We start from the raw sequence: 17,404 nt of genomic DNA on the forward strand, positions 1-17,404 counted from the left end.
CACTGATCTCTGTTCGGTGGATTCATTCTTTGAATCCTGGAGACCAAGGAGCTACTGAAAAAGAAATTAACATTACAGTGCACACACAAGTTTTGATATATGTATACACCGTGGAATGGCTCAAACTACGTTAGGTAACATACGCATTACCATCATCCAATGGTTTCTAAAATACATGCCAACAACCCTGCTTCCCTACCTACGCCCAGGAATTGACAGGATGACAGGACTTGAGTTTGATTCCTGTCCCTACACATATTCTATGACTTGGGCAAGCTGCTTCCCTCCCTAAGCACGATGAGGTAGTTCTCGGGATTCTTGAGAACGTAGTTACCCGCACACACATCACTCTTAAACTGGCTTTATATTCTCATTTGGGAAATCTAACCATAAAGTGAGAATAGAAAATCCAGGTCTCTAGGAGTGAAAGTGGCCCATCGTTTTCACTTTAATTATGGGAAATTGTTCATGAAATTGTAACTAGAACAGTTTAAACATTTTCTGTTTGAAATAAAGCATAAGCCAGACCCCGTTGTCTTTCCCTGCAACCTCGCCAAGTTCAGGAAATAGGATTCAACCTTCCATTCCGAACTTTCATTCAGAAGGGGTCTTTTCTTACTAATTCGCAGCGGAGGAAGACTAGGTAAACAAAAAGTTATTTAATTGCAGGGCTCGGCAAGGCCACCCAATGGGACGCGCTGGGAAGCGCCCCCTACCTCGCGCCACAGAAACACTCTTCCTCTGACTCCCCACCTCTTCTGGACGAACACAGCTGGAGGCGGGGCTAGCGCAGCAACTACAAACGGCCGTGTTTTCCAGGTGTCCTAGTTTCTCCCCGGCCACTAAAGACCGAAGCACAAGTTCGGAATGTACCATTCTTTTAACTCAATCATTCAACCAAATTTGAGATATTCATAAATACATCTATTAAACATTTCCCCCAAAACTTTTACATTTATATTCTATAATACTGGCAAGCTCAAAATATACAAATGGCATTGACGAATCGTTCCGTTTCCTCCCTCAACTTCGGGCCTAAATTACGTGAGCTCGCGCATAGCTCATACGTCATCTCCTGGGGTCGAGCTATGAATACCGGAAACCGCATGCGCTAAGCGGAGATTTGTACGACTGCGGTGTTGGTATGGGTAGGAGGAGAGCTCCAGGTGGTGGGTCTCTGGGACGGACCCTTATTCGCCATCAGACCCAGCGAAGCAGTCGCCACCGCCACACTGATTCCTGGGTAAAATAGACAGTTTTTCTTATCCTTTCTGTCTAGTTTTGAGATCCTGAGTGCTGCAAGGGTCAAAAATTAGTAAGTCCTAAGCCAGGTTTTTAAAACAACGAGCAGAAATTTCGGCCAGGCCAAGAAGTTGGTTCTCCTAGCAAGGCACAGAACACAGGGGTAAAAGCTTGAAAGGAAGGCTAGTGTGATGAGGCTGAGGTAGAAAAGTGAAGTTTTGAATGCCGGAATGTCTTACATATTTGTTTCATTTTTAATAGCTGTGGGAGCACTTGAATGTATCCGAGCAGGAAAAAGACAAAACTTATTTTTTATTGGTATGTCTTAATAATTGATACTCCAGAAGTGGTCGGTTGCTACCAGAAATAGAAAATAATATTCCTGCTTACCTTTGTTGTTCATCCTATTTAGCTGACAGATGTACGCTCATTTCCAAGGTGTGATGGGACCTAATAAATATTTTCCTAGGTCTACGGAAGATCATAGTAGGATCCTTAAAAAAAGTGGTTTGGCCGGGCGCTGTAGTTCACGCCTGTAATCCTAGCTACTTAGGAGGCTGAGGCAAGGGGATCGCTTGAGCCCAAGAGTTTTGAGGCTGTTGTGAGCTATGACCCCAGGGCACTCTACTGGGGGGGGGGAAGTGAGACTGTCTCACCAAAAAAAAAAAAAAAAAAGTGGTTTGACCTTTGTTAATCATGTTAGTTGTCATTTTCGCCATTCATTCACCCAGGTATTTGAGAAAGTTCTGACTTAAAATTTAGATCCTATGCTAAAGTTAAGTATGTCCCTGGTGCTAACTGTTAATATGCCACTATCACACCATCTAACCTCCGTTTAGTCTTCAGAGTAAACAGCATACAGTGTTTATCAGAAGTAGTGGAAAGATTAAATATGAATTCCAAAGAATTTGATTCTAAACCTTAATTTTTGCTGATTCTGTAATCCAGGGCAAACTAAACTTTAGTCCTTAATTTTTTTTTCATTTATTTGTACCTGTATTAAACATATAGCTTAGGATTGTGTTTATCAAACTCTGGGTTGTGTCTGGAAATCAATTTAATAGTTTACAGCTAGCCTTTTTTTTTTTTTTTAACCCCAGTAAAATAGAATAAGAAATATCACAGTAGAGTAAATGTAATAAGATGACTTTTGTTTCAGGATTCCTTTGTTTCCATTTTACTGTACTAACGTACTTGCACACTAGTGTCTCTATGTGTATCATACACCTTTGGGACGCTACCTAAAATGTCTTATATTTCTTATTGTGGTATTATATAAAAAAAAAAATAGACTGTGTTGGGTGGCGCCTGAGGCTCAAAGGGGTAGGGTGCCGGCCCCATATGTGGGAGGTGGCGGGTTCAAACCCAGCCCTGGCCAGAAACTGAAAAAAAAAAAAAAAAAATAGACTAACTGTGGCTAGTAGAGTTACAATTTCTGCCTCTACCAATTATAGGCAAGTTATTTTGTTTATTTAAACCTTAGTCTTCTCATCAAGAAGATGGAAATAGAATTTGCTTCACAAAATTTTAAAAATTAATCAAATGATGAAGAGGAAGTGCCTATTATAAGAAAGGGCTCATTTAAATGATAACTGTTAGTAGTACTGATTCTAAAGCGGCCATAACCACCCTCAAAACCACAGAATAGTTGAGGAAGTTTGGAGTTTGTTTGGATGTTGAAAGCAGCTGTGTTTTTATTCATAGTTGCATACAAGTGAACTCAATGACGGCTATGATTGGGGTCGTCTCAATCTTCAGTCAGTGACTGAACAGAGCTCCCTTGATGACTTCCTTGCAACTGCAGAACTTGCAGGAACAGAGTTCACAGCTGGTAAGTTGCTTATTGCTGAGTGCATTAGTTATGTTTCTGTCTACTTGAATGTGTTTGGCCAACCCTACTAGTGTTTGGCGAACTCTATTAAATTCAAAAAATGAGCTGTCTTTAACTCAAAGGCAAATATCACAGAAGCAATATGGCGAAATCCAGTTGAATGCTGGTACTGGGGTACAGAAGGTACCAAAATCTTTAAATTTTCAGCTGTAAAATATTCAGATTAGATTTCAGCATACCAAGTTCAAAAAATTCAGTCTCTCTTGGGTAAGACCAGTCAACATTGTGGTAGATAGTACACTATTTTCCAGAGCATGTTTTCCCATAGTACTGTTAGGAGCAAAATCCTGTGTCTGCTGCTGTTAGTTGGTAATTTGACTTGTATTTTGTGTGCTAAGCATTTAGAAAAGTACCTGGCACACAGTATTATAAACTATTGTTTCTACTCATTATTATAAATGTTCTTACATTGTTTAGCAAATCTTTCATTTATTCAGAATGTTTTTATTAAACACAACCTACTCCCAGACATTGTACTAACGACTCAGAGTACATTGTTGAATTAGACAAATTTCATTTTTGTAAGATTTGTTTTAGATGCTATGAAAGAAGTCTGTAGAAGACAATAGAGTCCTAAAAGATGAAATTAGTTATCATTTCTATATGAAGGAAAGCTAAGGCCAGTCAGGGAAGGTCTTAACCCTGGGGTAACTCTTGAACAATGATTAATAGATGTGTTAGAACAGGTGAGATGATGCAGTTGGCAGAGAACTCAAGTCAAGATGTGCAGCAGCCGCTACTTTGTTCTGAAAATGTCTAGAAGTTTGGCTTTGTTGGTGCAGAAGGACAGGATATTATGAGCACAGACACTGGGGAGGTAGGAAGGGCTGGATTCTAGAGACAATAAACGGCTAAGGGAGGCTTTATAAGGTTTTAAGCAGGTATACAACCTGATTTCAGATTACATTTTTGGGGGGTAGTTTTTTTATTTCCCGGCTTTAATGAGGTATATTTGATAACTAAAAATTGTATGTACGGTGTACACTATGATGTCTGGTTATAGGTATACATTGTGAGAATGATTATCACAATCATGTAATTAACATACCTATCACCTCACATAGAGTTTTGTGTATGTGTGGTGAGAACATTTAAAATTCAAGCAAATTTCAAGTATACAATACAGTATTGTTAACTGTAGTCACCATACTATATGTTAGAGCTCCAGAAATCATTCAGCCTAAGTGGAAATTTGTTCATTTTATTTCTCCTACCCACCACCACTGGGTAATCACTATTCTCTCTCTTGTTTCTGTGAGCTTAACTTTTCTAAATTCCACGTATCAGTGAGAACATGTAGTATTTGTCTTTCTGTGCCTGGCTTGTTTCACTTAGCACAATATCATTATTCATATCATCGCAATTTCTCAGGATTTCCTTCTTTTTCAAGGCTGAATAATGTTCTATCATGTATTTAACATATACCACATTTTCTTTTCCATTCCTTTATCGATGGATGCTTAGGTTGATCCCTCCCCCTGCCTTTTTTTTTCCTTTTCGAGGTAGTCTCATTCTGTTGCTCAGGTTAGAATGCTCTGGTGTCAGCCTAACTCACAGAAACCTCAAACTCCTGGGTTCAAGTGATCCTCCTGCCTTAACCAGTAGCTGAGACTATAGGCACCCACCACAACACATAGCTCATTTTTTCAATTTTTGGTAGCAACAGGGTCTCGCTCTTGCTCAGGCTGGTCTTGAACTCCTGAGCTTGAGGGATCCTCCTGCCTTGGCCTCCCAGAGTGCCAGGATTACAGGGCGTGAGCCACCACACCCAGCCTTGATTCCCTATCTTGACTATGAATAATGCTGCATTGAACGTAGGAGTACGGATAGCTATAATGATTGTACCAGATGTTATTTTTTTAGTAAAAGAGACACTTTAATAATACTTTCTTTTCTTTGAACAGAGAAACTTAACATTAAGTTTGTGCTGCCTGAGGCTAGAACTGGACTTTTATCTTTTGAAGAGAGCCAGAGAATTAAGAAGCTCCATGAAGAAAACAAACAATTCTTATGTATACCAAGGAGGTGAGTTGAATAAGAATTTAGAATGTGACAAAGCATACAAGGCTACTGAGTGTAAGTTTTTTAAGTCATTGTTCACATTTTTCCTGCTTCCTCTTCTCAATTGCCATTATTACATTCACATTCCTTATTTTATTTTGGTAACTTATGTCAAATGGAATAAATAAAATATTTTCCCCTTTTCGATTGTTTTAGACCAAAGTGGAACAAAAATACTAGCCCAGAAGAACTCAAACAGGCAGAGAAAGATAACTTTCTACAATGGAGACGTCAGCTTGTCCGGTGAGTATTGGACTCTGACTATTTGCTTTGAAATCTTAAGTTCAGGCATTTTATTGTGCTTGCATTGCTATTTGCATTTTGAAGTTTTGATTCCATTAAAAGGTAAGTGGCATTGTTCTACTAACAAGCACAAACCGAGTGTGCAAACACACCATTGCTGGGTGCATATGTGTCCTTTGCACGATGATGGCGAGTTGGTCGCTCTGCGGCTCTTGCCTTTTCTCCTCCCATCCCCTTCAGCCATTGGGTGTCTTGAAGTTAACCACTGCTCTCTTGAGCATTGTCTCAGTAAGAATTGTGAGCTTCAATTGCTCAAGGATAAAATTTGAATTTGGTGGAGTGTAATATAAATACATATTTTCATACTGACTTAGCAGGAGGTATATCAAAAGAATTTGTTAATGTTTATGTATGGTGCTTATTTTTTAATGTAATGAATTTGAGCATTTATATGATTAAAATTGTTTATTATAATCTGGCAAAGATATAAACTCCTCATTTAAAAACCAGGCTAGAAGAGGAACAAAAACTGCTATTGACTCCATTTGAGCGAAATTTGGACTTTTGGCGCCAGCTCTGGAGAGTCATTGAGAGAAGGTGAGTTTACCCTGTTCTTTTGGGTAATGTTGATATCTAATGGTATTGTATTAGATTTGAATGTTGATATATGCTTACAGGCTCAGGATCTAGGGAAAATTAAGCTATGCAAAGGCCTATTGAGAATTATTGTAAAAACTGAAAATATAATACTAGTGCATGTTTCTTTTAAAATACAGTTTTTTTGTTATTAAATGAGTGTGTTCATAAGTGGGTGAGAATAATCATTTTCAGAATAAGATGGGATTTTGAAGCACCTGTGCACCTAATGTGAAATACAACAAATGTACATTAGTTCCTCATGATACTATGGAAAATATGGATGTGAATAAGAGTGGGTTCCTGCCTACAAAGAGCATGTATGTCATGGCAGAGCTCATCTCAGCTAAATGCCAAGCAAGGCACCAGTGACTCACAGATGAGTGAAATGTGGTCCGTGCTCTCATGGAACTCACTGCCTAGTAAAATAGGAGGGGTAGTATGAGGTCTACTTTGTTACGGATGGAAAGGCAGGGGGCCATGTCACAGCAGAGGAAGGAGCAGTTGGTAGGAATTGAGGGAAATAAGAGGTGATTTTTTTTTAAATTGGACTCTGAAAAAATAGATTTTGATAAAATCATTCTTTTTCATGTAACACTAAGAAAAATTCCTGATAGAAGTTGATGAATCTTTCTCTAACCTCATGTCTTTGATGTATAGTTAAAAGGTTTTTGTTTTCCTCAAAGAGCTTTTGAATTATTTTCAAGGACTCCATAAAAGAATCTTTAATAGAAATGATGCTTTTTAACAAGGAACTTTCAAGGTGGTGTCGGTTTGTTTTTTGTTTTTTTTTTAAATCCATACAATGGACCTAGTAAGAACTTGGGAAACAGGGCGCTTTAAGTGGGATTCTCAGAACAGAATGTGATAACATTTAGCATTGTTGCTAAGAAAACAAGACTTGGATTAAACTTGTAAAAGTTGCTTAAATTTTTTATAAGGGTAACGAAAATGTCCTGGAATTAGGGTGATGGTTGCACAACTTTGTGGATATACTGAAAATTATATACTTTCAAAAGTGGATTTTGCTGGATGAGGTAGGTCATGCCTGTAATCCAGCACTCTGGGAGGCCGAGGCGGGTAGATCGCCTGAGCTCACGAGTTCGAGACAAGTCTCAGCTAGAGTAAGACCCGTGTCTCATTTAAAAATAGCCAGGCTTTGTGGCGAGCCCATGTAGTCCCAATTACTAGGGAGGCTAAGGCAAGAGAATCACTTGAGCCTGAGAGTCTGAGGTTGCTTTGAGTTATGATGCCATGGCACTCCACAGGGGGTGACAAAGTAAGACTCAAAAAAAAAAAAAAAAAAGTGGATTTCATGATTTAAATTATATCAAAGAATTTTAAAAGTCACTTACTGTCCTCCCTTGCACACACCAATTTGCTATCTGGGTGCAGAGAAAGGGCTGTTGGAGTGGGATATGGAGAGGTCAGAATAGCAAGGCAAGTCTCTAAGCCTAAAGAAAGGGGAAGCTTGCTGCCAATATAGGCTTCACACAGTTTGGAGGGTTTGAGAGGGAGTAGAGGTAACCATCTGTGTTCAGTTTAACAGGAAGGCCCTTTTACACTTTTTATGCCCCTAAATTAGCAACATACTCTCCCAGAGTGAGCCTATACTTGCTGAAATTTCTAACTTCAATTGAATTATGGTATTACTTGCTCTATTATTTTTATTATGTGATATTTCTCTTTTCATATATAAAAGAACATGTTTCTAACTCATGGAATATAGTTACATCATGTGGAAATGATCTGAGTTACATACAACTATTAATAAAGTGATTACTGCTACATCTTTTTTTTTTTGGTGTGTGTGTGGTTTTTTTTTGGCCAGGGCTGGGTTTGAACCAGCCACCTCCGGCATATGGGACCGGTGCCCTACTCCTTGAGCCACAGGCGCCACCCATACTGCTACATCTTTTAACAGAAAATATTTATTGATGTGTTCTCCACAGCAGATGTCTCCTGTTTGGTAACATGCTGGTTAAGCCATCTGCCTCTTTAATTCTAATAGCAATTATCAGGAAAGATTTGCTGTATAATATGTTGTTGAAATGCAGGAAACTGGCGGCATTGAGGGCAGAACACTGTATTCCAGTAAGATAAGGCACTCCACTGTACTGCATAAACCTTCCTGCTGCACAGTTGGCACTTCGCGCTGCATCCTCAATCAGCACGTGAAGCAAGCTGTCTTGTCTTTTTAGTGTTTATAAGGTGATTGTTCTTTCTATATGTTTGGTAGGAAACCATAATGTTTATGGACATTGTGGTTGTAGTTTGGTTCATTTTAGGCTTTGTCCACTTTTTGTAGTCATTTTTGCATTTACTGTTAAATATTCAATTTGAAAGCAAAATCAAGTGGACCACCTAAGGGACTGTAACAATCTGGTCAACCTACAGAAGTCCACATAAGGAACGAGGCCTATTAATTGAAGAATTTAAAGATGATTTGTAAAAATTGGCAAGTCTGTGAGTTCCTTTACATCACAAGATTATGCTGAAATTTTAAATATTCTGAAAGTACACTTTATTTTTTTTTTTATTTATTTTTTCGTAGAGACAGAGTCTCACTTTATGGCCCTCGGTAGAGTGCCGTGGCCTCACACAGCTCACAGCAACCTCCAACTCCTGGGCGTAAGCGATTCTCTTGCCTCAGCCTCCCGAGTAGCTGGGACTACAGGCGCCGGCCACACGCCCGGCTATTTGAAAGCACACTTTAAATTGTCAAAAGTTCTGCTGTAAAAGACAACCTTAATTCCTTGACATTAACATAGTTGCAAAGAGTTACCTCAGAAAGACTGACTAACCAAATAAAGATTTTGAGAGGCTCTTCTCTGTAGCGCTTCTCCATCTCCTTCCAGTGGCGCTCACGGCTTGCAGAGACTGACGGAATCCTCCCAGGGAAGTAAATTTTTTTTTCCTTGCAATGCTAGGCTTCTCTTGTCTCCATTACTTTTGTGTGAGATTTGAGAGGCTCACCATTGCTGCAGAAAGTTTTCTTCTTGCTGCATCTTCTTATAAATTTTGGAAGAAGTTGACCTTATCATTCCTGATTCAGTATGGCAACTTGTGTTTATTTTGATGTTTTGTATTTTTACTATTTAAACATATTCTTGGGACCAGTGGATGGTTGTTTGCTACGTGCAAGCTTTCTTTCTGGCCATTCCTGGGCTTAAATTAGATATTGACTTCAGTGGCAGCTGTCATCAAATGACTTACTGGTTTTCTCTTGAGGTCTTAACAGGAGTACAGGATAGGGACTGAATATTCGGTAGACTTTATCTTGGAGTAAAGTACTTGTGATACTCTTTATCTCTCCCAGAGGGGTTAGTAGAAGTTTAGGTGGAAGTTTTACCCATGAAACATCATCTGAGCCTGTCTAGAGGACTCAGTGCGTGAGAACGGTGGAACGTTACAGTTAAGAGCATGATTTCTGGGCCAGACTGCTTAGTTCCCATTCTGGCTCTGTTACTTATTAGCTGGTGACGTTGGCAAGTTACTTAACTGCTCTATGCTTCTGTTGCCTCATATATAAACTGGGGCTAATAATACCCTAAAAATTAATATATGTCGAGCACTTAATATAATGGCAAATGTTTGCTACTCTTGCCATTATCGTCTGAACAGTGTTTCCTTTCACGTCACAGTGATTGGACCATCTCATGTTTGTTTTTCAGCGATATTGTGGTCCAGATAGTAGATGCTCGAAACCCCCTCCTATTTAGATGTGAGGATTTGGTAAGTAAAATTTGACAAAATTCAAGCGTGAGTTCTTCATGTAGCAGTGAGAGGACAGCTTCACTTGTAGCAGTTAACTGTAGGAAAGCGTCTGTACTGTCCTCCGGCTTGGTTTAATTGGGCCTCCCTTTCCTCCAAAGTTCAGGAGCTTGCATAATGCCACTGTTTCGACAGATGTTTTCTCTGCTGAAACCATTGTTTTCATCTGCAGGAAGACACAAATACTGAGCTTTCTAGCTTTTAGTTTAGAAGACACTTTGTTAATAGACATTTGCCAGTTTCTCATTTTTCAAGAGACACCAGTTGAAATAATAGTATTTTATTTATTTTAGCATGTTCCTAGTCACTTTGCTTCTTAATTCATCTCATTAAGTTCTTTCTTCTCACACTTTGTTACTCCCTGTGGTATTTTACACATAAACTAAATTTATAAAATACCACAGGGGAGGGGCGGCGCCTGTAGCTCAGTGAGTAGGGCGCCGACCCCATATGCCGAGGGTGGCGGGTTCGGACCCAGCCCCGGCCAAACTGCAACAGAAAAATAGCCGGGCGTTGTGGCGCACGCCTGTAGTCCCAGCTGTTCGGGAGGCTGAGGCAGGAGAATCGCGTAAGCCCAAGAGTTAGAGGTTGCTATGAGCCGTGTGACGCCACGGCACTCTACCGAGGGCCATAAAGTGAGACTCTGTCTCTACAAAAAAAAATACCACAGGGGATAGTGAGTCGGTTGTGAGGATCGCATGAAGTAATGCAGTCCAGGCTTTAAGTTAATAACAAAGCTGCACCTATTTGAGGTACTTGTATTTCTGTTTCAGGACCACAGTATAGATTGTTTTTAAATCCACTGATTAATAACAAAAATCTTAATGATGAAATTTCAGACCTTACTGAAAGGATTAGTAGAATGCACCATGATTAAAAATCTAACTTAAGAAATGATTTGAAACTAGGGCCAATAAAACCCTTTATTGGAATCTTTAATAGAATTAGCCTATATATAATTTTTTTACTTGTTTGGAGAGTCCTTTCTAAATACCTTCATCTTGCTTAGGAATGTTATGTGAAAGAAATTGATGCCAGTAAGGAGAACATTATTCTGATCAACAAGGCAGACCTATTGACTGCTGAGCAGCGGAGTGCCTGGGCCACGTACTTTGAAAAAGAAGATGTCAAGGTTATTTTCTGGTCAGCTTTGGCTGGAGCTGTTCAGCTGAGTGATGACCCTGAGGTAACCTGGTGGACTTTTTCAGATTGGGTTTCAGGGAGGATGATTTTATAACTACTGATTATAATGTACTTTTTGTTTTGGTTTTTCTTGTTGAAGATTTGTGGGAATTGTTTTTGTTTCCCTATATGCTGTGATATTAGGAGAGAAAGTGAATCATAAGGCTACTTTCTCTGTGGTGTTGGATAGTCAGACATTCCCAGCATTGCACACTGATACTAGCTATAATTTTTAATTTTTAAAAAAACTTAGGCAGGAAGTTGCATAGGAAGTTTCACCGTGACCTTGTAATTACTTTTAAGAGAAATCTGAACAAAAGGATACAGCTGAAGGATGTGGTAACTTCTCAGGACTTGGTCATTATTTCTTTTGACTTGGTTTTGAAAACAAAGAAACTAAGTAATCCTAAATTTAGGCATACCATGTTATTTTCTTATCTTTTAACCCAAATTTTACAAAAATGCTTTGGGCTTTATTTTTATTTTATAATACTATAATAAATATGAAAAGAAATCAGTAATAAAATCCTAGAGCTGGAAGACACTTAGAAGTAATTTCTTTTTCCCTGTGCTTTGCTTTTCTTCTGTCTCTACTTATTAATGTCTATTGACTAGTGTATGTTAAGCTAGCTTGAGTGTAAACACACCTTCTCCCTTGGTGAGCTCACAATTTCAACCTTTATCTCACAGCACATTTGAACCTGTAGTTAAGCTTCTGCGACACACTTAAATTATGTTGATCAAAAAAAAAGAGTATACTTAACTGTGCTTTGAGCTTCTTTCAAAATAATTTAATTAATGGTCTTTAAAAATTTTTCAAGGCACACCAGTTGAAAATCACTCCTGTAACTCTTAAAGACACCTCACCATGCAGGCACTCATCCTGCACGCCTGTCTGCTGGTGTCAGGATTACAGTTAAAAGTGGCTGCACCCAATTAAATATGTTATTTTAGATAGTATTTGCTTAGGGCATATATGGAGGACCTCTTATTTCTTGTGATCAGGATAGTCCTATTAATTTAGTTTCTGTTAATCATTCCTTTCAGAGGCTATAGTATACTCTTGGCTCACTGAACCTGTGAGTAACCCAATTCCTCAAATAGACTCATTAAACACTTCATTCCTTCTTTACATGTAGAAAAATATTTTGTTCGATTTTACATCATCTTAAGGATAGCACCGTTTCTCTTAAACATTACGTTAACTTTTTAGGACCAAGGTATAGTTAAATTGCCATTTGGTTTTGAATCATCTGTAGATTTTGTGTGTTTATCCTTCTGTATATGCTTTCAAGTCATTGATACATTTTTAGAATAGGATAGGACCAAGGCTAGAGCTCTTTGACCTTTTGTAGACTTAAAATCAGCACTGTGTACTGAGCATTTTAACATGAATATGGATACACACAGACTATAATAATAATTATTATAGAATCTGACCCATAAAAGTAATAAGTTAATAAAAACTTATTCTCTACTTTTTTTTTTTTGAGACAGAGTCTCACTATCTCACCCCTGGTAGAGTACATGGCATCTTAGCTCACAGCAACCTCAGACTCCTGGGCTCAAGTGATCCTCTTGATTAGCTGGTACTACAGGCGCCTGCCACAAAGCCTGGCTATCTTTTTAGAGACAGAGACTCGCTCTATCTTAAGCTGGTCTTGAACTTGGGAGCTTAGGCAATCCAACCACCTCGGCCTCCCAGAGTGCTGGGATTACGGGCATAAGTCACCACTCCCGGCCTACTAAATACTTAATTTAAAATCCTGAGGCAGTCTGGCTTCATAGTTTGCCCTCTTAAACCATTGTTTCTGTTGTTTCAAATCTGTCCTGGAAATCAGTGTTTTGCTGAAGTTTTTAAGTACATATTTATTATTATATTGCTGTCCTGATGCACCAACCCAATAACTCTATCAAAAGTGGAAAAGGATTAAGGCTTAGTTTCTACCTCTGTGGCATTCCTCAGTCCACTAAGCAACTAGTGGATTCCACAGGGAAATGGGGCTGTTTGCATCATCTGTTTTCAGGAAGCCCTTGTTGCTTCCTGTTGATGACTGTCTTATTTTTAGGGATCACTGGCTAATGTGTGTAATCATTTTAATAGCAATCTCTGGATCAACTGTATAGCTAATGGAAGATATTCTTTGTTTTTAGAAGTTTGATACCATTTACCTCTCCCAGGTCTTCTGAAATCCCTACTCTTCTCCCTGATTTCTCTGCTGTGAGGTCATATTTGTGATCACCTCTATAATTTGGGTATCAAACATGACCTTATTAAAAGCAGCTTGATATTTATTGTTTTCTATCAAAGAGTATGGTTCTTGGCTTGGCACCCAAAGCACAGTTATGGTGCCCGCCACATACACTGAGGGTGGTGGGTTCAGACCCGGCCAGGCCAACTAAACAACTGCAACCAAAAAATAGCCAGGCATTGTGGCAGGTGCTTGTTGTCCCAGCTACTTTGGAGTCTTAGGCAAGAGAATCACTTAAGCCCAAGAGTTTAAGGTTGCTGTGAGCAGTCACGCCACGGCATTCTACCGAGGGTGACATAGTGAGATTCTGTCTCAAAAAAAAAAAAAGGTGTGGTTCTTCTCCTACAGTTCAACTTTGGAGAAATTGTAACATTTTTCTGTGTTGAGTAGCTTTGTTTTGCCTTGGTTATCTTTAAATCATGCTGTGTTCCCCCAAAGAATGGCTTTTTTCTTCTTTCTTTTAAAAAATTTTTTAGGGTTTCCAGACTCAATCTCCTGGACTCAAGTGACCCTCCCACCTGAGCCACCCGAATAGGCGGAATTACAGGGATGCACCACCATGCCTGGCTCTTTTAATTTTTAACACAACCACTACTGTCCTTTTGTTGTGCAGCTGAACTGCTTCTAGTCATAGTTTTTCTCCCATCCGAGTACAAACCAGGCTGGACCATGCTTGGCTTCCAAGATCAGACAAGATTGGGCACGTTCAGGGTGGTATGGCAGTAGTCCATGGCTATAGTTTTTCTACCGCTTAGTCGTGTTCAATTCACATTCTTATTTTTATGCCTCTTTTCTATTTTAAAATGATTCAGAAGAGTTCACAGTGAGGAAGGACACCCTGACTTCTTTACATTCATTGCTCATTTATCTTAGAAAGTTCCTCTAATTTTATGGTGCTCTTGTAACCCAGGTTTCTGCATGAGTGCCAGGCATGCCCATGAAATCATACCTATTTTTCCTGACTTTTTGTGTTTTATCTCTGCGTCCCTAAAATTTTGAATACATGTTTGACTGAGTTCATTGTGTTCCCCTTCCGTGACTATTGATCAGTACAATGCTAATTTATTTGGAAATGATAATAAGGTTTGTGTCATTTTCAAATCCCAACAGATTTTCTCTAGTTGATAAGAATTAGTAATACTAGGTAGGGCACTGTGGCTCACACTTGTAATCCTAGCACTCGGGGAGGGTGAGGCAGGTAGATTACTTGAGCTAAGGAGTTTGAGACTAGCCTGAGCAAGAGTGAGACCCTGTCTCTACTAAAAATAGAAAAAAGTAGCCGAGTGTTGCAGCAGGTGCAGCCTGTACTCCCAGCTGCTTGGGAGGCTGAGGCAAGAGGATCATTTGAACCCAAGAGTTTGAGGTTGCTGTGAACTATGACACCATGGCCCTCTACCCAGGACAACAAAGTAAGACTCTGTCTCAACAACAAAAGTAATACTGTAAATTGCCTTATTTCTGCAGTGTTGTCAGTAAAGATTAGAAGAATTAACACATCCATGCGTAGGGAGTGATTTTTACCTTTCTCTGTTCAGAGGAAATCTTTCATTGATAATTTCCACATATGGAGTTGAGTTTTGCTGCTTCTGCACCCATAGGGGTCTGTGTTCCATAGTGCTTTGCTTTATCAAAGGCAATTATAAAAGAATAGAAGCTTTTTAAAACACAAAAACCACTGTTTTAAAAAATGTAAAATGCAGTACAAATTACAAATTGTATCGTTGCTTCATGCAGAGAAGAAAATGTTGAAGGTTTTATTGTTAATGAGGAATGCTTTCTTTATTCTACAGCCCATTGCAAAATAATGTACTGCCAAAGAGTTTAGCTTAAAATGAGCTTTTTCCCTTGCTTTATTGTCGTTGTTTCAGATTAATATGAGGGTACAAATGATCCCTTGCTTTCCTTGAAGAGTTATTTTAGGCCTGGTGTGGTGGCTCGTACCTATACTCCCAGGCTGAGGTGGGAGGATCCCTTGAGCTCAGGAGTTCCAAACCAGCCTGTGCAAGAGCAAGGCCCCATCTCTACTTAGAAAAATTAGCCCGGCCTGGTGGTAGGTGCCTGTAGTCCCAGCTGCTTGGGAGGCTGAGGCAGGAGGATCACTTGAATCCAGGAGTTTGAGGCTGCTGTGAGCTAGGCTGACACCATGCCACTCTAACCTGGGCAACAGAGTGAAACTCTGTCTATAAAAAAAAATTACTTAAATGGTCTATAAAACTAATGTATGGTGCCCCATGATCGCATTAATGTACACGGCTATGATTTAATAAAAAATAAAAATAAATTAAAAAAAAAATAATAAATTACAAAAGCAACACGTTATTATACAGAATTCAGATAGTACAGAAATATGTAAATAAAAAGCGAAGGTCTGCTGCCTGTCCCCTCCTTGTTGTCTGTCCTTACACTGAAAGGCTTGCCCTGTCACCTTCCTGGATTCACTATTTCTAGTCTCAGAGCTTTGCTTGTCCTCTGTTTATCTAGCAAACTCATTGAGTATTCTGACTAAGGTGTAGTCGTTACGTACTTCTGAGCTTTTGTGGTTTCTGTTATTGCCTCAGGAACAAGTAAACAGAGATGATGGAGAAGTCAACACAACCGAGTCTGAAAACTCCAGTTGTGATGAGTCTGAAATTCCACCCACGGAGACCGGAAGTCTCCTGGGCAGGGATTCTCTCTCACTTAGCAAAGGTTCCACTACAGATGAAGACGACGCTGAGTATGAGGACTGTCAGGAGGAAGAGGAGGAGGATTGGCAGACATGTTCAGAAGAAGACAGTGTCCATGGTGAAGAGGCCTGGGGCCAGAACTGGAAGAAAAACTATGCAGCAGATTCTGCGGCTCAGGCCAGCAGAGCCCCACAGAAGAGGCAGATACGCAATTTTAGCCACCTGGTGTCAAAGCAGGAATTACTGGAGCTCTTTAAGCATCTACACACTGGGAAGAAGGTGAAAGGTGGCCAACTTACTGTTGGGCTGGTAAGATGAGACAGGTCATAGAATTTTACTACACAAGGTTCCTTATTCCACATCAGGTAGCTATTCCTTCCATAGCTACGCAAGGACCCCAGTGACCAATCAGGCTTCTGGCATCATACGGAACATTACTGCCCTCTTGTTGCCCACTGGCATCTTGGGACCAGGCAGAGTGACAGGCAGAGCCTAACTCAAAAGAATGAACTTCCTCAAGGCTTATATTGTTCACATACCTGTTCATATTAAGTATATTCTCCAGTCTCCTTCCACTTCAACTCTGCCTACCATGTGACTTACTTAGACTAGAATGAGAGAGCTTTTAATGTTGTCTCCAGACTTCAGGTCCAGTGTTCCTTTGGCATCCTGTGATCTTTACCAACTTACACTGTAAATGTACCAGGTGCATATTAGGAAGAATCCCAGCATCTTGGGGCCAGGCAGAATATGTGCATGTGACAGATGCTTTAGTTGTATAAAAGCTGCATAGCAAATAGGAAAAAGGAGATTATATCCCCAACTATATAAACCCTAATTCCTAAACTCTAGGAGGAGATTATAGCTGGTTTAAAGTCTCACCGCTGGCTTGGCGCCTGTAGCTCAAGCAGCTAAGGCACCAGCCACATACACCAGAGCTGGCAGGTTCAAATCCAGCCCAGGCCCACCAAACAACAACTACTTGGGAGGCTGAGGCAAGAGAATCCCTTAAGCCCCAGAGTTTGAGGTTGCCTTAAGCTGTGACACCATGGCACTCTACCCAGGGTGACAGCTTGAGACTCTGTCTCAAAAAAATAATAAAAAAAATAAAGTCTCACAGCTCTTCAGTTACATGTCAAATATAGCTGCAGCCCCCACCTCCCAGGCTGTAGACTGGTACCGGTCCATAGTCTGGTAGGAACTGGGCCACGCAGGAGGAGACAAGCATGGGCCTGTATCGCTGCCTGAGCTCTGCCTCCTGTCACATCAGCTGCAGCATTAGAGTCATAGTGTGAATTGCGTGTGCAAGGGATCCAAGGCAGGTGCTCTTTATGAAAATTTGAGCCCCCAGAGTCCATGGAAAAACTGTCTCCTGAGAAACTGATCCCCAGTGCCTGAAAGTTTGGGGACCACTCAGATATAGCTAATTCTAATTATTTTTGTCCCCCCAAAAAGCC

The 17,404-nt window shown here is 40.0% G+C and overlaps 1 protein-coding gene across 3 annotated transcripts in view; it reads left to right on the forward strand.

The window, feature by feature from the left end:
• Positions 1-1,089: 1,089 nt before the first annotated feature.
• The window catches only part of LSG1 (large 60S subunit nuclear export GTPase 1), a 28,576-nt gene continuing 12,261 nt past the window's right edge, over positions 1,090-17,404 (forward strand). Inside the window, exons 1-8 of one of the 3 annotated variants that reach the window (XM_053564648.1) lie at positions 1,090-1,243; positions 2,947-3,073; positions 5,038-5,158; positions 5,351-5,437; positions 5,948-6,034; positions 9,718-9,808; positions 10,857-11,033; positions 15,840-16,256. In XM_053564648.1, coding sequence (XP_053420623.1) covers positions 1,145-1,243; positions 2,947-3,073; positions 5,038-5,158; positions 5,351-5,437; positions 5,948-6,034; positions 9,718-9,808; positions 10,857-11,033; positions 15,840-16,256 — 1,206 coding nt within the window. In that variant the 5' untranslated portion in view covers positions 1,090-1,144. The remainder of the gene's footprint in view (positions 1,244-2,946; positions 3,074-5,037; positions 5,159-5,350; positions 5,438-5,947; positions 6,035-9,717; positions 9,809-10,856; positions 11,034-15,839; positions 16,257-17,404) is intronic. The other 2 variants (XM_053564649.1, XM_053564651.1) reach the window with 2 other exon arrangements.

The sequence above is a fragment of the Nycticebus coucang genome, chromosome 16 (genome assembly GCF_027406575.1).
Source record: "Nycticebus coucang isolate mNycCou1 chromosome 16, mNycCou1.pri, whole genome shotgun sequence".
NCBI lineage: Eukaryota > Metazoa > Chordata > Mammalia > Primates > Lorisidae > Nycticebus > Nycticebus coucang.